Below are 24,140 nucleotides of genomic sequence, written 5' to 3'. Positions count from 1 at the left end.
TGGTAGAGGCTGACAGGTTTAGTTAAAGATGGTGGTTTTGTCCTGACAGCTGCTAAATGACGGCAACCTGTAAACATTACCGGTCTCTTCATTGCCATCTCAGTCAAAGAAAGTGCTAAATATACTGTAAGATTTCACTTTGGTAAAGGAACTGAAAAATAAAGCATGTTTTGATGAACCAAACCGTCACTTTATTGTATAAAATGTGTGCAATTGTTCAAGTTATATTGGGTTTAATGCAGAAGTTGATTTTGAATAAGAGGGAAGACAGGGTAAAGCTGGATAAGCGGATGAAACAGAATAGAAAAGAAATGAAGTTATAAAACGTCATCATGTTCTGAGAGACAGCAAAGGTGCATAATACATGTCCGCTTTTGAGCTAACCCATTGGTACTGTGGAATACACTCACAAAAAAACGTTACATATTCCTAACGGTTAACCAGGGCATCAAATATAAAGTTTAAACGTTCACAACTTGACTGATGTTTAGACATCTTATGAAGGCTTTTTAAAAGATCCCTAAACCTAGGTTTTTGCTACGGTACTGCAGTGATATCAACAGTATCTAGTAATATAGTGATCCTATCACTTTGACATTTGATCTCCCATACATTCATCCTAACAGATGAACATATCCCTCATACGTTCTCAAGTAAGTCAGTACCCAGCACTTATTGGTTCCTTCCATTTAAATATTTACAACTAAATCGATTTGTCTGCAGGCCAGCAGGGATGGAGCGGCCATTCAATATGAATGATAATGGTGGACGGCATTCTATATACGGCTCTTTACATCCATTACGAACCGACATAGAAGAGTATAGAAGAGAATGAAAATACCTTTCTCTGTTTGTATCTAGCAACTGCGAAGCACATCAGTCAGATTGACAAGTACGATAACTATTCCAACCAGGTGTAAATCACGAGTAAAAAAGGACAATGAGTCTCAATGAGTACAATTTCAAACCTGTGACACTCATTTGCAAGTTATTTTTGGCAATGACATTGTCCTCAAAGGGATTTTCTTTTGACAATACCCCCCCAAAAAAACACGTTACACATAGTTAAAAGTGAAGACTGCAAATTCAAACCCAATAAATACCTCAAGTCACAAAATACCACAACTGCAGGTATTCAAAGGAACCCCACACTCAGAAACTGACTGTAGAAGGTTGATAAGAGTATTTGGGGTTTTCTAATACTGACTCTTTGCAACAGACTTATTTAATAAATACAACCTATGGTTGATGTTTGATAGTTGTATATTGTAAACTGACTTGGATCAGTGCTACACTTAATACTTTGTGAGCATTAAAAGCAATGGTTCTGCTTGGCACTTTTTGGCCAGAAGTATGGCATTATTTGCATTTAAATTATATGGCCTATGACCCCATGCATTACCCCAATTTTGACATGGGTGGAATTCCATAATTAATTTAAGTTATTTACTAGTACTTTACTGTATAGTACATAGCATGAGACTGCATGTATATTATGTTGCAATGCAAAATAAAACAAATATTCAAAATGGAAAACACTGTTTTATCATATCAATTGTAAGAAAATAGTTCTCACACAAGAATAAAAAAGTAATTCTGTCACAGGTCATATACATTAAAAGATGATCAAGTAGTGCAACGGGATTCAGCGTGGTAGGGTTGGATGAGGACTACGTGCAGACGGATGAACTGAAACCCTCCTCTTCCTGGTTAAAAGGTTTCAGCGAAGCCGAGCGAGACGGGCTCCGCCCCCGAACTTCCTGTGACGTCATCGCTGCTGGCCCACCCTCCGCCTGAGCTGTACCAGGGGCGCTACAGCACTCCGGCAGCTGCCCTACAGGAAGGGGGATCTGCGGTGAGTCAGCGACAGCGATGGTGGAGGAGACGCAGCTGTCTTGTGTTGCCGGGCTGCCACACAGAGAAGGAGGGGAGATCACGAGTTTCCCCCCGCCCTTCTCTCTCCTCCTGCACGGGTGCGAAAGCCTGCGAGCGTCGCATGAGTCGTGTTCCAAAGTCCGACCTCCGCTCTCCTTTCCGATATCTGCTCTCCGAGGCTCGCTGGGTTTCCTGGGGTCTCTGGGCTGACTCGCGTAGGTGGCTGGCTCTCTCAGGGGCGCTGCCAGGTGGGGATCACTGGGCTGTAGGCGCTTGCAGTGGGGTGGGGACTCGCTGGTGAAGTCAGAGTCCAACCAGCTCAGCTTACGCTTCTGTGTTAGCAAGAGGAGAGATGGATACGTTTTTATTCCCTGATATTATAGTAATGTAAACAAAAACTAGCATACCTAACACAAGAGGTAATTCACAATTAAAACAAACTAATAACGTGTCTGTGTGCTGTCATTGTCTGGTAAACGTGTGCTTGTAAAAGGGCAACAACAATGAAAGTTTGATTTGGCAGAAAAGGACTCACTTTGACTGGGATGTGTAGCTGGTTCTGGTGCCAGCGTGGAGGAAGGCTGGACCTTAGGTTCTGGGTTGAATGAACCAGTGGCTCTCTGGTCACCTGAGGGAACCAAACCTTCAGCATCATCTCCACCTGCAGCAGGGTGCGGAGATACTTCTCACTGCGGAGCACAAAGGCAGGGGAACGTTAAAATGTGGAGGTCTCAAAGGGTCTTCAAATCAAACTAGTACATGGCTGTCCTTGACGACAACAACAGGGTTTTGGTTTTACACAGATATGGTGTCATTTACCCCATGTCAGGTTTCTGCAGAATTCCCAGAATCCTTTGAAGTCTGTCCATGGCAACGCTCTGCTGGAAACTGCTTAGACCTGTCAATCAAGACAACCCAGATTATTCCATGTTAAATCTCCACAGGAACAACAGAATATGTCTTATTGTCAAAAGATATCCGTTTTTGAAGTTTGTAGTTTCAACTGCAGTGCTTACCTCTCTGAAACCTCCCAGTTTTCAGCCCATTTAGCAGCTCTAGTAGTGGTCTGATGTAATGCTGCAGTTCTGTGCACTAGAAGAGAGACCAAACACAAATCCCAGTTAGATACTGTGTTGCTTGAAGCAGGCATCAACATTAGGGCCACACACACACTTAAAAAAGGCGGTACTCACTTTCTTTGTGAAGGCCAGGTCTCCTTGAGAAGTGGCCCCTTTGCCTAGCATTGTGTTCCTTGCCGGGCTCTCCTGAGGAGGGAATGTAGCCTTGTGGGGACGGCATTCTGCCTGGCCACTCTCTGCTCTGAAGCGGTCCTGGTCGACAAATGCCAGCCGAAGCCGGTGTACTCCCTCTCCCTCTCCGACTGAGGCCTTGCTCCCCACGCTCTCACCCTCACCCTCAGAGGAGAAGACATCTGCCTCGTCCTCCGTCAGGTCGCTCTCGCTGAGGAGGAAGCTGGATGTGGACGGGAGTGAATCATAGGAAGGCCATTTGGAAGAGCTGCCCAGTGAATGCATTCCTGGAGAAAGATAAGAAAATATATATACACATAAGATAAATTAACCGGTGGAAATCATTGGAAATGCTTGATTGATTTGTTTTTGTTTTTATTTAAACTGGGGGGGATGGGCTTTTCGTTCAAAAGAGCTACGGGATATAATTAAACAATATCCCTCAGATGTTAAGAGTGCACACCACAAGACGTACAAAATTGATGACAACGTGATGTACATGATTTCAACAAAACAACCTCAGTGCGACTTCGCTGATCATCTGACCAGAATGTCAACATCGAAAGGTGTGCCGCACTGAATATTCAGGAGCGCTCCAATCGGTATTAGTAGCTACATAACTCCACGAGTTGTTGCGTTGTGGTACATGTGAACGTGAGAGTGACGCATACCCTGTACTCCTCCAGTGAAGATTCGACTGTCTCCTCTTAGCTAGCTATAACTAGCAATAAAAGCATTTTCTTCTGTACAACTGGTGTGATTAATGCAAACTGTATAGTAAGGTTAGATGGAGTAGACAAGTTATTAAACTATTCACTAGCAACAATGTGCCGATTTTCTCATTTTGAATGATGGCTCCGCTGTACTTTTATTAGCGTTAAAGACGTACCACACCAACAAATACATCTTAATGGTCTTAAAACACAACTTGCCTCGATCAAATAGGCTACTTAGGTATAGCTACTGAATGTCATAATAAAGACTCCCAATGTTGTTGATATCAATGCGAAGCCCCTTACTGTACATTAGTTCGTAAGTTGTGCTTGTCTTTATCCGAATATGTGAAAAACCTTTTTATCTACAGCTAGATAGACCGCTAATACTCCAGAACAGTGTTATGGTCCAGTAATGGAACATTTTACGTCAGTTAAATGACAAAAAGTAGAAGAAACATGGAATTCTTGCTAAAAAGACTCACCTTGTGAAACGGTTTGATGTGCCTAGGTAATTTAGCTTGAATCTTCAGTGTAGCTGTTTGAATGAACAGAAGTCGAAAAATAACTTAATTAAAGCTTGAAAATTGTATTCCCGTTCGTTGAGCTGTTGTGAGCGTCTGTTCTCAACGCTGGGTATCGTCCGTTGACTCCTATTCCCTCCTTCCAGGTTCGGTTTACTTTACTAGACGTTAGTACAGCGAGGTGAAACATGTGAGTAGCTTACACGGTCTCTCAAAAAACTACACGTGTTGTTCTGTGTGCTTACCACCGATTGGCTAGTCTTCGAATGACTGCTCTCCCATTGGCTTTGTGTGTAACCATTCAGTGACATCCTTAGTAGCGATTGGTCAGCAACGGTTGCTCATGCCCGCACGTGTCGGTCGTGTGGATAGCTGTATACTACAGTAGTCGACATGGGAAACACGAGGCATGAGGCATCAATGTCCTACACGGGTTAGTACAACGCGGTTCGGATGATACAGACGCGCATTGCATTTATGTCAGGCTTTTGTACTCATGCAATAGGCACAACCGACTAAGGGGAAACAGACGAGGCTTACCAGCAATCTTGTTCATCAGCTCCTTTTACAAACTCGTATTAGTATTAATACATTAATAGTATTAATACAAATGTGTCAACTTTAACCAGAATGTGGGACCTTTAGATACCAATGTAACGAACTTCTAAGCCCTCTTTTAACCCTTGTGCTGCCTTCGGGTCACATGACCCAAAGGTTCATAACGAACCATCGTTGTGTTTACCCAATTTTACCCAATACAAAAACAAATAAAAATAATTATCTTTTAACCTTCGCAATGTGAAGGGTCTGAGACAGCCCAACAGTTAAAAGAAAATGCTTCACTTTGTTTTTGTATGCAGTAAAGTTGTCGCAATACGACGGTGGGTCACAATGACTGATGGGTCAGAATGACCCGAAGAGAACACAAGGGTTAAGACACCCTGTGACACTACTATTTACACTACAGAAACATGAAATTTACATACACCAACAGCAAAATTTACATAAAGGTGTTCCAACTGATAAACAGTATCACAAACTTTATTCCGTGGTAAACGAGCAGACTCACTGAGAGAGAGATGATGTAATTTGTGTATGTGTGTGTGCCTGCCTGTGTCAGTAGCAGCCAAGACATGGTTGAGGGGAGTTGAGAGGAAGTGAATGGGCGGTGTGGCAAGATAAGCGGGTGTATGGCATGGCCGGGTGCTGTGTAAGGGACACATGTGCCGTCAAAATGGCTCCATCTGCTGGACGCTGGATCAGTTTCCCCCAATTTCAAAGGTCTCCAGTTTAGTTTATGGATACTGACTGTTCCTAGCCTGACGTCATACTCATAATTCTAGTCAGAATATGAGTCAGATACCGCTCCGTTGTGCTGTGAGTATGGGGCGTGTTTCAACCGAACCCGGAAAAAAAATGCCTCTTCGCTCAATTGGATAGACCTACAACCAATCAGAGCAACGTAGTATGTTGTTTGTTGAAAACTAATTCAACCCAAGCGCTCTTTGGTGACGTGGTTGTGTAACAGAGTGAGAACCGTGAAACTCGCTCCTCAGGTATGTAACAGGCCACCCGCGTCAAGCAAGAGCTAGCTTTTCTTTGACGTAGTTGGTAGTGGTCGCGCTTGGCAAGTCGGAGGCCGAGTGTTCGAATCCCGTGAGTGGCAAACTACCTTGTTAGACGGAGCGTGGCTACGGCTCTTACAGACCCGTCACAGTTGATTACGTCACTGTTGATCATCTGTCCATCATCGTATAAAGCCCGCCCTGACAATTTGATTGGTCCGAACAGCTCTTGTTCGGACATAGTTTTTCCCCAACCGAGCGACCCCAGACCCAACTTCCCGACCAATTTTTTTTGTGGGTGGGGCTAAGTTCGGCTGGCACCCAGGTTCCACAATGCCATGATGAATATGGCCCCCTATTCAGTGCTGAATGAGAATAACGCGAGATGTCAAGGTGACGTGATCCTGTCTACAGGTAAAGAGTTTTCCAACCCTGTTCCTGTAGGGATACCTTACTGTAGGTTTTCACTCCAACACGAATCTACCACACCCGATTCTAATAATTAGCTGGTTGACGTGTTGAATCAGGTTAGTTACGACTGGGTTTAGAGCAAAAACGTCCTGGACGGTAGCCCTCCAGGAACAGGGTTGGTGACCCTACCGCTATATATGCCGCTATGAAACTGTCCAGAAGAGCGGTACAAAATGATTCCAATGTACCTGTCGCATAGGCCTACAAAGGGCAAATAAACTTTAAACTTGAACATAACTTTATTTATCAAATTGGTTGGAAAACGTCAGATTGCCAATCAAGGTAAAATACAAGACAATAGGTCGAGTGAAATAAATCCAATTCAAGCTAAAATTATTGTTGTGATGCATAACTACGATTTTGATGTTACAAAGATCCCTTTGCTACAGTCAGATACATTACATGCTGAATAAGATAGATGCAGACTTCAGCAGACCATTTTGGTGGCACTGTCAGCTAGCATGGAATTCTGAAAGTGAACATTTTACATCAACATAACATTTCTGTAGAAGGGAAATGACGTTCCCTCATCAAGGAACATTTCCTTTGGAGGACTTTTTTTATTTCTCGACCTGAATTTCTTTCAGTAGGCTCTCAAGTTCACTGTCTTTCTTTCCCTTGTGTCATCATCCTCTTCTCCGGCCCACATCCCTAGTAGCCCACCCAGGGGTCCTCTCTGTGAATCCGCGAAATGAACGAGATCTTCCTGGCCATTTCCGAGTGATAGATCCGCTTGCAGTTTTCGTAGTTCTCTCGCTGCCTTTGTCGACAGGGCTTCTCGTAGTAGCGTTTCCGTTTCACCGTATCAAGAACACCGTCGACAGACAGCACCCTGAAATGTATAGAGTTAGACTTAGAAAACGATATTTTATCCAAAATGCTTATGGATGTTACACATGTCATGGATCAAGATAGCGCAAGTGAGTGTGTTGGTATGTGACAGCAATTTAAAAAAGAAATACAAATTGCCGCCATCTCCCATGTTTAATGAGTGTGTATATTTTGTGTCCCATTACCCATGGAGTCAGATGGCTGAGCGGTGAGGGAGTCGGGCTAGTAATCGGAAGGTTGCCAGTTCGATTCCCGGCCGTGCAAAAATTACGTTGTGTCCTTGGGCAAGGCACTTCACCCTACTTGCCTCGGGGGAATGTCCCTGTACTTACTGTAAGTCGCTCTGGATAAGAGCGTCTGCTAAATGACTAAATGTAAATGTAACATACGATTTAGTGTACCAGAATTTTTTTGGGAATGTCTCAATATATAGTACGTCTAATACATTATTCCAAAAGATACCAGGATCTCCTACATCCGGTAGCATTTTGAAGTATGTAAGCCAGCAGGCCATTCTAGCATTTCTGGCCCCACAACCCTTACGGGCAGCTTCAGTACTAGCCTACCGATTGCGAGCCAGCACCTGTTTATCTTGGCCAGATAGACAGATATTTACAAAACATTTCTCAGTCTACTGTAACATGACTTTTCTACTGGTTACTTCAATTTTGGTGGTAGTAAACAGATAAGTGACCGGTTGGCTAAAATAAAAATAAGGAATTTAAATCTGTTCAGCGGTAAAGCTGTTTACACTGCCGCCTGCTAGTGACACTAGTAGTGTTCAGAACAGGCTGGCCGGTAGTGACATTGAGACGTCAGCTAATGCTAACGTTAGCACAACGGCTAAAATGGCTAGTAATGTTAATTGTCAAAGTTACAGCTACCTAGTTGATTTGTGTTGCACCAAATATCTAAACAAAAGCATCCCACCTGTTTAAGGCCTTGTAAGCTGCATCAACGTTTCCCTCTTGTACCATCACTGTACGCGCAACGAAGCGAAGGTGCCTCGACATTTTTGTGTATGGTGCAAATGTGGAATTGTCCGGTAGGGTGCAAAAGCAATTACTTAAAGTTCCGTACGAGCTATAACAAATTCCAAGCTTGATAGTGTTTGCGTTACACTGCAATTTGAAATGTTTACGATAAAAATATGTTATCCTGCTGTAAGTATAAGTAGGTATGCTACATTCAGAAATAAAACTCAGACATATGTCTATGATCTAAAGAAGAAGGGTTTCACAGCCAAGTTTCGGAAAAGCTGAAGGGATGTAAAAAGGAGGGAGTGATCATGTTAGTATGTGGAGAACACAGGAAGAAAAGGGAAGAAAATTGAGATACCCACAGCAACATATACGTTAAATAAACATACAGATACGATTTGTAATGCTCTATGTTGTATTCATTTATTCAAACTATTCTACAGCACACTGATCTTCCATCACAGTGAGATCTTTCATCTCACAGAGCGTGCATGGAACTCATAACAACCCACAATTCAAGGAGAATCCAGACACAACGTTGGGCAAGGACCCCACTTTAGGGGACAGGGGAAGGGTGATGATCCGCTTCAGGTAGCAGCGACGCCTGGAACAAATACAACAAGCATGTTTGCATGTGTTTGTGATTCTGTATATGCGAGTTGTTCATGCACTGTGTGCAGCACGTGTGTGTATATAACTGTACAGCTTGTAGAGCTGTGAATTGTGCATTCACTATGAGTTCAAGTTTCAGGTTTATTGCCATTTATCACAGGGGCCAGCCCCATGGGTTCCTGTGGTCCTGCTCTAGACAGTTTCTTATCAGGCCATCTAAAACTACCAAAACAATCTAAACCCATAATAATTAATGTACGTGTGTGGACATGTTAGCATCGGGGCATATATGCATCTGCATCAAATTGTGCGTGTCTTCCGTCTCATACAAAACAACATACGAACCTGTGTACAGGATCATTAAAGGATGATGAAAGGTAGGTGTAAAACTGACAGGCCGGGTCCTCATTGCAGGCCTGCCTGCAAGACTCCTTGTCATCCAGTAACACAAACTTCTTGTCGCTGCCCAAGAAATCTACCCCATCATAGTCAGCAAACACCCAGTCTATAACAACGTAGATCAGAACATATTGTACATTAAAGCCACCACAGTTTTAACTTTTACATCTTAATAGCTCATGCTTGGTTTCGGTGCTTGGTTACTCTCAAGAAATTGTGCATTGTGATGAAACAGGGCTGGAGTAGTACTAGGTTCCTACCACTAGAGGGAGCACAGTGCCTCGTTGGCATCCCAGTAAACATGTTCTTCTCAGCCACAAACCTCATCATATCTCTATTGTTTTTCAGGAAGCAGGTTTGCCGTATTCTGGTACAAAAACGAAACATGAATATGAACACAAAAAAATGTCCTGAATTGTAATAAAACCAGAGACAAGTTAGCGATTATATTAGCCTATATGAAATTACAATGCGTTAGACACAACAACGCAATATAACTTGAATTAAATAACGTCATATTTCAGAATACAGCACAAAGTACCAATGCTGTGTACATCTGTGAAGACCAACTTTTAAGTAGCGCACTCTGATGGTGAAAATAATACGTCCCAAAAGGCCCCTATCTCCCCTGACGTACTTGTGGAAGCTAAAGTAGCTACAAAGTGGGTGGGACGTGCACAGATGCTGGCAGTGTTCCGCAGACACAGCAGGAACATTCTCCAGGTCCTCCCCTCTGACATTAATGTCGTTGAAAATGGTGGATTTACAGGCTGCAGGAAAAGACAGACACTGTCAAAAGAGTTACGTGCCCAAAACTCACTGTTCTTCGCACTCAATAAAATGGTTTTCTGTCATTGTACCCTAGTCTCTTTGTCACAAACACATTGGTTGTATCAGTGGACTCCTTTGTGTCATCAGATAATCACATCAGTGACAACAATGGTCAGCCCCATGTAGAGGCAGTATCAAAGTACAAAGTTGTGATTACATTGATCTCTACACACTGTATTATTTCATATAGACATTTTACTTATGACATACAGTGTATTAAACAGTTATCACAGAACCAGAAAAGTTAGGAATGCTACAGAAAATAAAGAGTAGTGTGTGTTTGAGTATGTGTGTGTGACAGTGCATGTTTGAGTGTGTGTGTGTCTGTACCTTCCTTTTTTCCCAATAGTGGTTCAAGATTCTTAGAGAATCCCGAGGAAGCCCCTGGGAGGTTTCTGACCTTAGGGGGTCTGGGGACTGTCCAGAGGAACTTCAGATGGCACTTGTACCTACAAATGGTTGAGAAAAGCTTATTTCAAAGACAAATTAAGAGAAACGCATATCCAGGAGAGGCAAAAAAACCCAAACAGATTCTCTCCATCTCCAGCAGCCTTAGATGGAACTGTTTAACCTGGGAGTCAGGTGGCTGAGCGGTTAGGGTATCGGGATAGCAATCAGAAGGTTGCTGGTTCGATTCCCGGCTGTGCAAATGACGTTGTGTCCTTGGGCAAGGCACTTTACCCTACTTGCCTCGGGGAGAATGTCCCTGTACTTACTGTAAGTCACTCTGGATAAGAGTGTCTGCTAAATGACTAAATGTAATGTAAATGTAAGACAACACATTAGATGTGCCGTCGTACCTGTACTGCTCAGGTGTGAAGTTTTTAGTGAGGAAGGTGAAGGCCTGCCTGTTTGGTACAGGCTCTCTGACACTCCTCATAGCTGTCAGTGAACAGGGACAGGAAATCGTCTCCCAGGAAGTCCACGTTTGGATACACCTTGTGGAGAAGCCTTTGACACGTTTCTGAAAGGATGACACACAAGGCATACATGTTTACATACAAGCATAGGTACAAACGCACAAACACACACATACAAGTCTGGAGGTATGTGTTATACGAATGTGGTCTTACGTATTGAGGGGTCACATCCTTTGAGAGCAAAGCCAGAGATTGCTTTAGAATAGGTTAATTTTCTACTTGGCCGTCCACATGATGAGTCCTTCAGGTAGCATTTGAAATTCCTGTGTGTGTGAGAGAGAGAGATTTAATGTGATAATTTATTGTACATAATTATATTAGTGATTAATGTGATATTATATTTTGATTATTGTCATTTTATAGTGATGATACATTTTCAGAATATTTTTCTATGATTTACGATGATATGTAGTCGTTCTCATTCAACCAGAAAAAGAGGTTTCAAACGTGAGTTGTCAACAGGTGGGAACATACTCAGTGTTGAAGGTAAAGAACCAGCAGGTTGGGTGCTGGGTGCACGCGAGCTGACAGTGCTCGGCATCCGGAGACAACACATTGATGATGTCATCTCCGTGGAAGTCTGTTTTCTCCAAAAGCTCAGTTTTACACTCTGGAACAGATAAAAACATACTCACAATACATATTATGTGAATCATACGAGTAGTTCCAATCTCAAAGTCTGATTGGTTGACAAAGCCTTCGATTGCTAATGACTCTGAACAGTTCTAGAATGTCACGGGTGTGGCATGAGAATGCTTGCCACAATTTACAGAAGTAGAAACCCTAACAAAATCCACAAGGCAAGTTTGAGTTTCTATACCATTACACGTTTCATTGGTAACAAAGTGTTTGTTTAATTAGTTTACATTTTGGGTTTGGCTGCTTTTGTTATTTATGGTAGGGATGTGACATCACGTGATATCCGGGTTGGGCTATGTGGTTGTGAGGCATGTGTTGTTGAAGTTCTGAAGAACTAAAAGTGGCAATCAACGGAATCTTTGCGAACCAATGACTCTTAAGTAGAACTTCTCTCTTCTGGAACAGAGCTCGTTCAACTACAGACATGTCCATAACTTTGTTCAGTTTCAACTCAGTGAGGGTTACACTGTCTTTGTGTTTAAGGCTACATTAAAAAATCCTCAAAATCTTACCGCAGTCTTATAACTGAACTGCTGCACTAGTTCACACTTAACTGGTGGGGACCTCACTCTCATTGTTAAGTGAAGGACAAACATGTATTTTACCCCATATGCTAATCCTACCACTGACCTGTCACTAATTAAGGGTGAACCTGTGACATCTTCATTTACACTCAATTGATGTACTACTGCTCCACAAGCTCTATAACAGACCTATACCTATCCCCAAATGCATAAGTGGGGACAACCTCTTGACCTTGCTGGTTGAGTAACAGATCTTCTTGGCTACGGCTATATGATGGAATGAGGACATCACTCACAGCAAGTGTGGTCTTGATCAAGACATCCTGAGAGAGTTTTTGGGAAGGTTGTCTAGGTAGATCGAGGGAGGACACAGGTTTTTCATCACCTTTATTAGATGATTCTTGAATGGTGGTGTCAACAGAAGTATGTGACAGATTTCCATGTGCAACTTTCTTTTCTTGGTCAACATCAACAGTCTTTTGAACTCCCTCGGTTAAATGCTTAATTTTGTCTGCCATCACATGAAGGAAGGTGTTGAAATGGAGATGATTTCCTTGCTGGTGGAATCCACTAAACTCTCCACGATGGTAAGGGCAACCAGACTAGCTACTGGAAGTAAGTCTGACTCATTCTCCTTTTCCAATTCCACCACTTCTTCTGCAGCAGGGAATGTTGACGACAGGCTCTGGACCTCAGACTCTACATCTTTAGGGAGTCAGGTGGCTGAGCAGTTAGGGAAGCAGGCTAGTAATCTGAAGGTTGCCAGTTCGATTCCCGGCCGTGCAAAATGACGTTGTGTCCTTGGGCAAGGCACTTCACCCTACTTGCCTCGGGGGAATGTCCCTGTACTTCCTGTAAGTCGCTCTGGATAAGAGCGTCTGCTAAATGACTAAATGTAAATCTTTATAGGATATGCATGATGTCGTTTCAGTCAAAGCTGGCTCTTCGGAAGGCCTGAAGAAAGCTTTAAGCTTGTCTTGTAGACTTTGGAAGGAAGTTGAGATACCCACACCAACATATACGTTAAATAAACATACAGATACGATTTGTAATGGTCTTTGTTGTATTCATTTATTAAAACTATTCTACAGCACACTGATCTTACATCACAGTGAGATCTTTCATCCTACAATCTGAGCTTGCGTGGAACTCATCACAAACCACAATTGAGGGAGAATCCAGACACAACGTTGGGCAAGGATCCCACTTTAGGGGGCAGGGGAAGGGTGATGATCAGCTTCAGGTAGCAGCGACGCCTGGAACAAATACAACAAACATGTTTGCATGTGTTTGTGATTCTGTATATGCGAGTTGTTCATGCACTGTGTTGAGCATGTGTGTGTATATAACTGTACAGCTTGTATAGCTGTGAATTGTGCATTCACTATGAGTTCAAGTTTATTGCCATTTATCACAGGGACCAACACAAGGCCATCTAAACCTATAACTACCAAAACAATCCCCATGGGTTCCTGTGGTCCTGCTCTAGACAGTTTCAGGCTATCTAAAACTACCAAAACAATCTAAACCTATAATAAATAATGTGTGTGTATGGACATGTTAGCATCGGGGCATATATGCGTCTGTATCAAATTGTGCGTGTCTTGTGTCTCAATCAAAACAAACCTGTATACAGGATCATTAAAGGATGATGAAAGGTAGCTGTAAAACTGACAGGCCGGGTCCTCATTGCAGGCCTGCCTGCAAGACTCCTTGTCATCCAGTAACACAAACTTCTTGTCGCTGCCCAAGAAATCTACCCCATCATAGTCAGCAAACACCCAGTCTATAACAACGTAGATCAGAACATATTGTACATTAAAGCCACCACAGTTTTAACTTTTACATCTTAATAGCTCATGCTTGGTTACTCTCAAGAAATTGTGCATTGTGATGAAACAGGGCTGGAGTAGTACTAGGTTCCTACCACTAGAGGGAGCACAGTGCCTCGTTGGCATCCCAGTAAACATGTTCTTCTCAGCCACAAGCCTCATCATATCTCTATTGTTTTTCAGGAAGCAGGTTTGCTGTATTCTGGTACAAAAACGAAACATGAATATGAACACAAAAAAATGTCCTGAATTGTAATAAAACCAGAGACAAGTTAGCGATTATATTAGCCTATATGAAATTACAATGCGTTAGACACAACAACGCAATATAACTTGAATTAAATAACGTCATATTTCAGAATACAGCACAAAGTACCAATGCTGTGTACATCTGTGAAGACCAACTTTTAAGTAGCGCACTCTGATGGTGAAAATAATACGTCCCAAAAGGCCCCTATCTCCCCTGACGTACTTGTGGAAGCTAAAGTAGCTACAAAGTGGGTGGGACGTGCACAGATGCTGGCAGTGTTCCGCAGACACAGCAGGAACATTCTCCAGGTCCTCCCCTCTGACATCAGTGTCGTTGAAAATGGTGGATTTACAGGCTGCAGGAAAAGACAGACACTGTCAAAAAAGTTACGTGCCCAAAACTCACTGTTCTTCGCACTCAATAAAATGGTTTTCTGTCATTGTACCCTAGTCTCTTTGTCACAAACACATTGGTTGTATCAGTGGACTCCTTTGTGTCAACAGATAATCACATCAGTGACAACAATGGTCAGCCACATGTAGAGGCAGTATCAAAGTACAAAGTTGTGATTACATTGATCTCTACACACTGTATTATTTCATTCAGACATTAGACATTTTACTTATGACAGAGTGTATTAAACAGTTATCACAGAACCAGAAAGGTTAGGAATGCTACAGAAAATAAAAGAGTAGTGTGCGGGTTAGTATGTGTGTGTGACAGTGCATGTTTGAGTGTGTGTGTGTCTGTACCTTCCTTGCTTCCCAATAGAAGTGGATCAAGATTCTTAGAGAATCCCGAGGAAGCCCCTGGGAGGTTTCTGACCTTCAGGGGTCTGGGGACTGTCCAGAGGAACTTCAGATGGCACTTGTACCTACAAAAGGTTGAGAAAAGCTTATTTCAAAGACAAATGAAGAGAAACATATATTCAGGAGAGGCAAAAAAAAACAGATTCCCTCCATCTCCAGCAGCCTTAGATGGAAGACAACACATTAGATGTGCCGTTGTACCTGTACTGCTCAGGTGTGAAGTTTTCAGTGAGGAAGGTGAAGGCCTGGCAGCCTGGCTGGTTGGTACAGGCTCTCTGACACTCCTCATGGCTGTCAGTGAACAGGGACAGGAAATCGTCTCCCAGGAAGTCCACGTTTGGATACACCTTGTGGAGAAGCCTTTGACACGTTTCTGAAAGGATGACACACAAGGCATACATGTTTACATACAAGCATAGGTACAAACGCACACACACACATACAAGTCTGGAGGTATGTGGTATACAAATGTGGTCTTACGTATTGAGGGGTCACATCCTTTGAGAGCAAAGCCAGAGATTGCTTTAGAAAGGATAACACTTTTACTTGGCTGTCCAGATAATGAATCTTTCAGGAAGCATTTGAAATTCCTGTGTGTGTGAGAAAGAGATCTAATGTGATAATTTACTGTACATCATTATATTAGAGATCTAATGTTATATATTTTGATTATTGTACATTTTTGTGATGATACATTTTCAGAATATTTTTGATGATTTACGATGATATGTGGTCATTCTCATTTAACCAGAAAAAAAGAGATTTCAAACGTGAGTTGTCAACAGGTGGGAACATACTCAGTGATGAAGGTAAAGAACCGGCAGGTTGGGTGCTGGGTGCACGCGAGCTGACAGTGCTCGGCATCCGGAGACATAACATTGATGATGTCATCTCCCTGGAAGTCTGTTTTCTCCAAAAGCTCCGTTTTACACTCTGGAACAGATAAACACATACTCACAATACATATTATGTGAATTGTACGAGTAGTTCCAAACTCAAAGTCTGATTGGTTGACGATGCCTTCGATTGCTAATGACTGAACAGTTCTAGAATGTCACTACACACCTACGTGGATTATCGTCAGACTCAGTGCTTGTCGGATGAACCTAGCTCATGAATAAACTGTATCAAACGTTTTAATTGCGTATCTGTCTACTTCCTTGATCGTCTTCAATTAGAATATCTTCCTTACAGCGGTTTATACGAGAATTTCCATGTAACATTATCTGTCTCTACTGGGATTACAGTATTTAAATTATATTGTCATGCTGCAAGAATAATATTTACATTATTGTAATATATGCATTCTCATACATTTCTATCAAGTTAAAATATGTTTTTTAAATGTATATATCACATTAAGAAGAAACAGACTAACAAACAGCGAAATATTCTTACCTTGACTGAGAGCGTGCCCACAGAGAGCGAGCAGACCTAACACCACGTAGAACTGCATGATATCACAAAGTATTCTGCTGTTTCTGACCTGAATAAGTGATGCACAGTGGAGCTATCTATATATAATCTTTGCTGACATGGTGGTAATCTCTGTGTGGTTGTGATTGGTTGTCAGTTATTTCCCCACTGGTTTATGTAAACAAGTCGATTTTTTTGTAAAAAAACAAACAAAAAAACACTGAGTGCCTTTATCCGAAGTCCATCAAAATTGTCAAGTACCGCCTACTTTTACATAACCAGCTCTATAAAAGGGCTTTCTAGGCCAAATTCTCTTCTCTAGCTCTCCTGATATTAATAAACAACTAATTACCTGATTAGACGTGCTCCATTTGCAAGGGTTGTAGGGCCACGAAAACTCCAAGACTGTATGGCTGCAGCCTCCCACCTCAAGCCCTCCTGCCTCATGCCCTCCCGCCTGGAGCCTCCTGCCTCATGCCCTCCTGCCTCATGCCCTCCCGCCTCAAGCCCTCCCGCCTCATGCCCTCCCGCCTGGAGCCTCCTGCCTCATGCCCTCCCGCCTCAAGCCCTCCCGCCTCATGCCGTCCCGCCTCATGCCCTCCCGCCTCAAGCCCTCCCGCCTCATGCCCTCCCGCCTCAAGCCCTCCCGCCTCATGCCCTCCCGCCTCATGCCCTCCCGCCTCATGCCCTCCCGCCTCAAGCCCTCCCGCCTCAAGCCCTCCCGCCTCAAGCCCTCCCGCCTCAAGCCCTCCCGCCTCATGCCCTCCCGCCTCAAGCCCTCCCGCCTCAAGCCCTCCCGCCTCAAGCCCTCCCGCCTCATGCCCTCCCGCCTCATGCCCTCCCGCCTCAAGCCCTCCCGCCTCAAGCCCTCCCGCCTCATGCCCTCCCGCCTCATGCCCTCCCGCCTCAAGCCCTCCCGCCTCAAGCCCTCCCGCCTCATGCCCTCCCGCCTCAAGCCCTCCCGCCTCATGCCCTCCCGCCTCAAGCCCTCCCGCCTCATGCCCTCCCGCCTCAAGCCCTCCCGCCTCAAGCCCTCCCGCCTCAAGCCCTCCCGCCTCAAGCCCTCCCGCCTCATGCCCTCCCGCCTCAAGCCCTCCCGCCTCATGCCCTCCCGCCTCAAGCCCTCCCGGCTCATGCCCTCCCGCCTCAAGCCCTCCCGCCTCATGCCCTCCCGCCTCAAGCCCTCCCGGCTCATGCCCTCCCGCCTCAAGCCCTCCCGCCTCAAGCCCTCCCGCCTCAAGCCCTCCCGCCTCATGCCCTCCCGCCTCATGCCCTCCCGCCTCAAGCCCTCCAGCCTCAAGCCCTCCCGCCTCATGCCCTCCCGCCTCAAGCCCTCCCGCCTCAAGCCCTCCCGCCTCATGCCCTCCCGCCTCAAGCCCTCCCGCCTCATGCCCTCCCGCCTCAAGCCCTCCCGCCTCATGCCCTCCCGCCTCATGCCCTCCCGCCTCAAGCCCTCCCGCCTCAAGCCCTCCCGCCTCAAGCCGTCCCCGAGCTCCTACTTTTTAAAGTAAAAGCTTGCGTCTGGTACGCTATGTCTCCTTCATACTTTGGTGTTTTTTTGGGTGTGTTTTAACTAAAAATTAAACGGCAATCATACAAATGAATAAAATACTTGATAAAATATCTGTCTATAAGATAAATGCAGTCTATCATGCTATCCTGTCCAACAAAGAATTGACTTTAAAATCATGCTGCTGGTTTATAAAGCACTGAATGGTTTAGGGCCTAAATACTTTCATGATCTGCTGCTACCTTATTAACCATCCCGACCCCTCAGGTCATCTGGGACTGGTCTACTTTGTGTTCCAAGAGTCAGAACTAAACATGAAGAAGCAGCGTTCAGTTTTTCTGCACCAGCACCACATATCTGGAACAAGGTCCCTGAAAGCTGCAGGTCTGCTGAGACCCTCAGCTCCTTTAAATCCAGATTGAAGACTTCACTGTTTGCTGTTGCCTTTAATTGAACCAGATTCAAGGATATCAATTTCTGCATCTCACTCCTGCATTTTATTTTTAAACTGCACTACAACTTTTATTTTATTTGACATGTTTCTGAAAGGATGACACACATGTTTACATACAAGCAAAGGTACAAACACACAAACATACAAGTCTGGAGGTATGTGGTATTCGAATGTGGTCTTACGTAATGAGGGGTCACATCCTTTGAGAGCAAAGCCAGAGGTTGCCATAGATTGGATAACCCTTTTACTTGGCTGTCCAGAGGATGAGTCCTTCAGGAAGCAATTTAAATTCCTGTGTGTGTGTGAGAGAGAGATCTAATGTGATAATTTACTGTACATAATTATATTAGAGATCTAATGTGATATTATATTTTGATTATTGACATTTTTTTGTAATGATACATTTTCAGAATATTTTTGATGATTTACGATGATATGTGGTCATTCTCATTCAACCAGAAAAAAAAGTTTTCAAACGTGAGTTGTCAACAAGTGGGAACATACCCAGTGTTGAAGGTAAAGAACCGGCAGGTTGGGTGCTGGGTGCACGCGAGCTGACAGTGCTCGGCATCTGGAGACATAACTTTGATGATGTCATCTCCCTGGAAGTCTGTTTTCTCCAAAAGCTCAGTCTTACACTCTGGAACAGATAAACACATACTCACAATACATATTATGTGAATTATACGAGTAGTTCCAAACTCAAAGTCTGATTGGTTGACAAAGCCTTTGATTGCTAATGCCTCTGAACAGTTCTAGTATTTCACTACACTAGGGCTGGGCGATATATCGAATATTAGCGATAATATCGCAATAATTTTGACGACGATGTAAAATTGGAAAATATCGTGAATATCGATTTATTTTATTTTTTTAACTTTTTCTTGTTAACTTTTTTTTTTGCTGGTCCATGTGTTGCTTGTGTTTTAAGATCACTGTCTGGCTCCTCTGGCTCACCACGTAGAACTGCATGATATCACAAAGTATTCTGCTGTTTCTGACCTGAATAAGTGATGCACAGTGGAGCTATCTATATATAATCTTTGCTGACATGGTGGTAATCTCTGTGTGGTTGTGATTGGTTGTCAGTTATTTCCCCACTGGTTTATGTAAACAAGTCGATTTTTTTGTAAAAAAACAAACAAAAAAACACTGAGTGCCTTTATCCGAAGTCCATCAAAATTGTCAAGTACCGCCTACTTTTACATAACCAGCTCTATAAAAGGGCTTTCTAGGCCAAATTCTCTTCTCTAGCTCTCCTGATATTAATAAACAACTAATTACCTGATTAGACGTGCTCCATTTGCAAGGGTTGTAGGGCCACGAAAACTCCAAGACTGTATGGCTGCAGCCTCCCACCTCAAGCCCTCCTGCCTCATGCCCTCCCGCCTGGAGCCTCCTGCCTCATGCCCTCCTGCCTCATGCCCTCCCGCCTCAAGCCCTCCCGCCTCATGCCCTCCCGCCTGGAGCCTCCTGCCTCATGCCCTCCCGCCTCAAGCCCTCCCGGCTCATGCCCTCCCGCCTCAAGCCCTCCCGCCTCAAGCCCTCCCGCCTCAAGCCCTCCCGCCTCATGCCCTCCCGCCTCAAGCCCTCCCGCCTCATGCCCTCCCGCCTCAAGCCCTCCAGCCTCAAGCCCTCCCGCCTCATGCCCTCCCGCCTCAAGCCCTCCCGCCTCAAGCCCTCCCGCCTCATGCCCTCCCGCCTCAAGCCCTCCCGCCTCATGCCCTCCCGCCTCAAGCCCTCCCGCCTCATGCCCTCCCGCCTCATGCCCTCCCGCCTCAAGCCCTCCCGCCTCAAGCCCTCCCGCCTCAAGCCGTCCCCGAGCTCCTACTTTTTAAAGTAAAAGCTTGCGTCTGGTACGCTATGTCTCCTTCATACTTTGGTGTTTTTTTGGGTGTGTTTTAACTAAAAATTAAACGGCAATCATACAAATGAATAAAATACTTGATAAAATATCTGTCTATAAGATAAATGCAGTCTATCATGCTATCCTGTCCAACAAAGAATTGACTTTAAAATCATGCTGCTGGTTTATAAAGCACTGAATGGTTTAGGGCCTAAATACTTTCATGATCTGCTGCTACCTTATTAACCATCCCGACCCCTCAGGTCATCTGGGACTGGTCTACTTTGTGTTCCAAGAGTCAGAACTAAACATGAAGAAGCAGCGTTCAGTTTTTCTGCACCAGCACCACATATCTGGAACAAGGTCCCTGAAAGCTGCAGGTCTGCTGAGACCCTCAGCTCCTTTAAATCCAGATTGAAGACTTCACTGTTTGCTGTTGCCTTTAATTGAACCAGATTCAAGGATATCAATTTCTGCATCTCACTCCTGCATTTTATTTTTAAACTGCACTACAACTTTTATTTTATTTGACATGTTTCTGAAAGGATGACACACATGTTTACATACAAGCAAAGGTACAAACACACAAACATACAAGTCTGGAGGTATGTGGTATTCGAATGTGGTCTTACGTAATGAGGGGTCACATCCTTTGAGAGCAAAGCCAGAGGTTGCCATAGATTGGATAACCCTTTTACTTGGCTGTCCAGAGGATGAGTCCTTCAGGAAGCAATTTAAATTCCTGTGTGTGTGTGAGAGAGAGATCTAATGTGATAATTTACTGTACATAATTATATTAGAGATCTAATGTGATATTATATTTTGATTATTGACATTTTTTTGTAATGATACATTTTCAGAATATTTTTGATGATTTACGATGATATGTGGTCATTCTCATTCAACCAGAAAAAAAAGTTTTCAAACGTGAGTTGTCAACAAGTGGGAACATACCCAGTGTTGAAGGTAAAGAACCGGCAGGTTGGGTGCTGGGTGCACGCGAGCTGACAGTGCTCGGCATCTGGAGACATAACTTTGATGATGTCATCTCCCTGGAAGTCTGTTTTCTCCAAAAGCTCAGTCTTACACTCTGGAACAGATAAACACATACTCACAATACATATTATGTGAATTATACGAGTAGTTCCAAACTCAAAGTCTGATTGGTTGACAAAGCCTTTGATTGCTAATGCCTCTGAACAGTTCTAGTATTTCACTACACTAGGGCTGGGCGATATATCGAATATTAGCGATAATATCGCAATAATTTTGACGACGATGTAAAATTGGAAAATATCGTGAATATCGATTTATTTTATTTTTTTAACTTTTTCTTGTTAACTTTTTTTTTTGCTGGTCCATGTGTTGCTTGTGTTTTAAGATCACTGTCTGGCTCCTCTGTGTTCACACACACAGACACACACAGAAACAAACACACAAACTGAAAATTGCACAGGCACTCTCTTTTGCTCTCTTTTTGTCCTGTCACATAAGGACCTCTGCATGAATTGTTCCATATGAGGCCCATTTTGTCGAGTTGCAAGTACCATGTTATGGCAACTACTTAAATTCGCACTACACATTTTGTACTCAAAGTTATTTTTTTTTAATGTATATATCAAATTAAGAAGAAACATACTAACAAACAGCAAAATATTCTGACCTTGACTGAGAGCGTGCCCACAGAGAGCGAGCAGACCTAACACCACGTAGATCTGCTGCTCCCTTATGAACCATCCCGACCCCTCAGGTCATCTGGGACTGGTCTACTTTGTGTTCCAAGAGTCAGAACTAAACATGAAGAAGCAGCGTTCAGTTTTTCTGCACCAGCACCACATATCTGGAACAAGGTCCCTGAAAGCTGCAGGTCTGCTGAGACCCTCAGCTCCTTTAAATCCAGATTGAAGATTTTACTGTTTGCTGTTGCCTTTAATTGAACCAGATTCAAGGATATCAATTTCTGCATCTCACTCCTGCATTTTATTTTTAAACTGCACTACAACTTTTATTTTATTTGACATGTTTCTGAAAGGATGACACACATGTTTACATACAAGCAAAGGTACAAACGCACAAACATACAAGTCTGGAGGTATGTGGTATTCGAATGTGGTATTCGAATTTGGTCTTACGTAATGAGGGGTCACATCCTTTGAGAGCAAAGCCAGAGGTTGCCATAGATTGGATAACCCTTTTACTTGGCTGTCCAGAGGATGAGTCCTTCAGGAAGCAATTTAAATTCCTATGTGTGTGAGAGAGAGAGATCTAATGTGATAATTTACTGTACATAATTATATTAGAGATCTAATGTGATATTATATTTTGATTATTGTCATTTTTTTGTAATGATACATTTTCAGAATATTTTTGATGATTTACGATGATATGTTGTCATTCTCATTCAACCAGAAAAAAAAGTTTTCAAACGTGAGTTGTCAACAAGTGGGAACATACCCAGTGTTGAAGGTAAAGAACCGGCAGGTTGGGTGCTGGGTGCACGCGAGCTGACAGTGCTCGGCATCTGGAGACATAACTTTGATGATGTCATCTCCCTGGAAGTCTGTTTTCTCCAAAAGCTCAGTCTTACACTCTGGAACAGATAAACACATACTCACAATACATATTATGTGAATTATTATTCATTATGCTAATGCCTCTGGACAGTTCTAGTATTTCACTACACTAGGGCTGGGCGATATATAGAATATTAGCGATAATATCGCAATAATTTTGATGACGATGTAAAATTGGAAAATATCGTGAATATTGAATACAAAAAAGGGCTTTTTTTTGCTGGTCCTTGTGTTGCTTGTGTTTTAAGATCACCGTCTGGCTTCTCTGTGTTCACATACACACACAGACACACACAGACAAACACAAACCGATAATTGCACTCTCACAGGCACTCTCTTTTACTCTCTTTTTGTCCTGTCACATAAGGACCTCTGCATGAATTGTTCCATGTGAGGTCCATTTTGTTGGTCCAAGTTGCAAGTACCATGTTATGGCAACTACTTAAATTTGCACTACACATTTTGTACTTTGTAACAATAGCTGTTCTATCTAAATTGTTTTTGTTGTCTTCTAATGGGGGCAAAAGAAAATCAGTTTTTTTTATTATTTAAATGCAAAGGCAAACATATCGAATATCGTAAAAATGTTGACAATATCGAGATATCTTTTTTTATATATATCGCCCAGCCCTACACACCCACTTGGATTATCGTCAGACGCAGTGCTTGTCGGATGAACCGAGCTCATGAATAAACTGTATCAAACGTTTTAATTGCGTATCTGTCTACTTCCTTGATCGTCTTCAATTAGAATATCTTCCTTACAGCGGTTTATACGAGAATTTCCATGTAACATTATCTGTCTCTACTGGGATTACAGTATTTAAATTATATTGTCATGCTGCAAGAATAATATTTACATTATTGTAATATATGCATTCTCATACATTTCTATCAAGTTAAAATATGTTTTTTAAATGTATATATCACATTAAGAAGAAACAGACTAGCAAAATATTGTTACCTTGACTGAAAGCTTGCCCACTGAGAGCGAGCAGACCTAACACCACGTAGAACTGCATATCACATCACAAAGTATTCTGCTGTTTCTGACCTGAATAAGTGATGCACAGTGGAGCTATTAATATATAATCTTCGCAGACAGGGTGGTTATCTCTGTGTGGTTGTGATTGGTTGTCAGTTATTTCCCCACTGGTTTATGTAAACAAGTCGATTTTTTGTTTAAAAAAAATAACCGAGTGCCTTCATCAGAAGTCCATAAAAATTGTCAAGTACCGCCTACTTTTATATAAACGTCTCCATAAAATGGCTTCCTAGGCCAGGTTCTCTTCTCTAGCTCTCCTGATTTTCCTAAA

General features: G+C 43.1%; 3 protein-coding genes across 6 annotated transcripts; all 3 read right to left on the bottom strand.

Annotated features, from left to right (window-relative positions):
• Positions 1–1,522: 1,522 nt before the first annotated feature.
• On the bottom strand, positions 1,523–4,587 carry ciarta (circadian associated repressor of transcription a). The gene is made up of 6 exons (XM_062445662.1): positions 4,324–4,587; positions 3,069–3,412; positions 2,892–2,967; positions 2,695–2,773; positions 2,411–2,564; positions 1,523–2,207 (listed from the first exon to the last, which is right to left on the bottom strand). Exons 2-6 carry the CDS (start codon positions 3,408–3,410, stop codon positions 1,671–1,673), a joined length of 1,188 nt encoding a protein of 395 aa, XP_062301646.1. The 5' UTR covers positions 3,411–3,412; positions 4,324–4,587; the 3' UTR covers positions 1,523–1,670.
• A 2,031-nt stretch (positions 4,588–6,618) lies between these two features.
• On the bottom strand, positions 6,619–8,312 carry mrps21 (mitochondrial ribosomal protein S21). The gene is made up of 2 exons (XM_062446045.1): positions 8,160–8,312; positions 6,619–7,230 (listed from the first exon to the last, which is right to left on the bottom strand). The coding sequence occupies exons 1-2, from the start codon at positions 8,240–8,242 to the stop codon at positions 7,050–7,052; spliced, it is 264 nt and encodes an 87-aa protein (XP_062302029.1). The 5' UTR covers positions 8,243–8,312; the 3' UTR covers positions 6,619–7,049.
• A 300-nt stretch (positions 8,313–8,612) lies between these two features.
• LOC134007001 (coagulation factor XI-like) lies at positions 8,613–23,861 on the bottom strand. Of its 4 annotated transcripts, none has more exons than XM_062446113.1 (15): positions 23,789–23,861; positions 22,706–22,841; positions 22,384–22,493; positions 21,206–21,341; positions 20,884–20,993; positions 18,910–19,045; positions 18,588–18,697; positions 15,823–15,958; positions 15,506–15,615; positions 15,227–15,398; positions 14,969–15,090; positions 9,858–9,990; positions 9,481–9,587; positions 9,167–9,326; positions 8,613–8,813 (listed from the first exon to the last, which is right to left on the bottom strand). In XM_062446113.1, exons 1-15 carry the CDS (start codon positions 23,844–23,846, stop codon positions 8,708–8,710), a joined length of 1,842 nt encoding a protein of 613 aa, XP_062302097.1. In that variant the 5' UTR covers positions 23,847–23,861; the 3' UTR covers positions 8,613–8,707. The 4 variants fall into 4 exon arrangements, with proteins under 4 accessions (XP_062302097.1, XP_062302100.1, XP_062302101.1 ...); XM_062446115.1 differs by lacking the exons at positions 8,613–8,813; positions 9,167–9,326; positions 9,481–9,587; positions 9,858–9,990 and adding exons at positions 13,180–13,390; positions 13,761–13,920; positions 14,062–14,168; positions 14,439–14,571; XM_062446116.1 differs by lacking the exons at positions 15,823–15,958; positions 18,588–18,697.
• Positions 23,862–24,140: the final 279 nt, after the last annotated feature.

This window comes from Osmerus eperlanus, chromosome 20 (assembly GCF_963692335.1).
Source record: "Osmerus eperlanus chromosome 20, fOsmEpe2.1, whole genome shotgun sequence".
NCBI lineage: Eukaryota > Metazoa > Chordata > Actinopteri > Osmeriformes > Osmeridae > Osmerus > Osmerus eperlanus.
This window is presented reverse-complemented; position numbering and strand designations above follow the sequence as displayed.

What these genes read in the sequence shown, in the direction of transcription:
- ciarta (XM_062445662.1), bottom strand. Translation starts at nt 3,410, where the DNA reads ATGCATTCACTGGGCAGCTCTTCCAAATGGCCTTCCTATGATTCACTC. An exon ending in ACCTGGCCTTCACAAAGAAA is followed by an intron (nt 2,968 to 3,068) that starts GTGAGTACCGCC and finishes TCTCTCTTCTAG; the next exon opens with TGCACAGAACTGCAGCATTA. An exon ending in CTGCAGAAACCTGACATGGG is followed by an intron (nt 2,565 to 2,694) that starts GTAAATGACACC and finishes TGTGCTCCGCAG; the next exon opens with TGAGAAGTATCTCCGCACCC.
- mrps21 (XM_062446045.1), bottom strand. Translation starts at nt 8,242, where the DNA reads ATGTCGAGGCACCTTCGCTTCGTTGCGCGTACAGTGATGGTACAAGAG. An exon ending in GCTTACAAGGCCTTAAACAG is followed by an intron (nt 7,231 to 8,159) that starts GTGGGATGCTTT and finishes TATACATTTCAG; the next exon opens with GGTGCTGTCTGTCGACGGTG.
- LOC134007001 (XM_062446113.1), bottom strand. Translation starts at nt 23,846, where the DNA reads ATGCAGTTCTACGTGGTGTTAGGTCTGCTCGCTCTCAGTGGGCAAGCT. An exon ending in TTCACACCTGAGCAGTACAG is followed by an intron (nt 15,091 to 15,226) that starts GTACAACGGCAC and finishes AACCTTTTGTAG; the next exon opens with GTACAAGTGCCATCTGAAGT. An exon ending in TCTATTGGGAAGCAAGGAAG is followed by an intron (nt 9,991 to 14,968) that starts GTACAGACACAC and finishes CTTTTCCTGCAG; the next exon opens with CCTGTAAATCCACCATTTTC.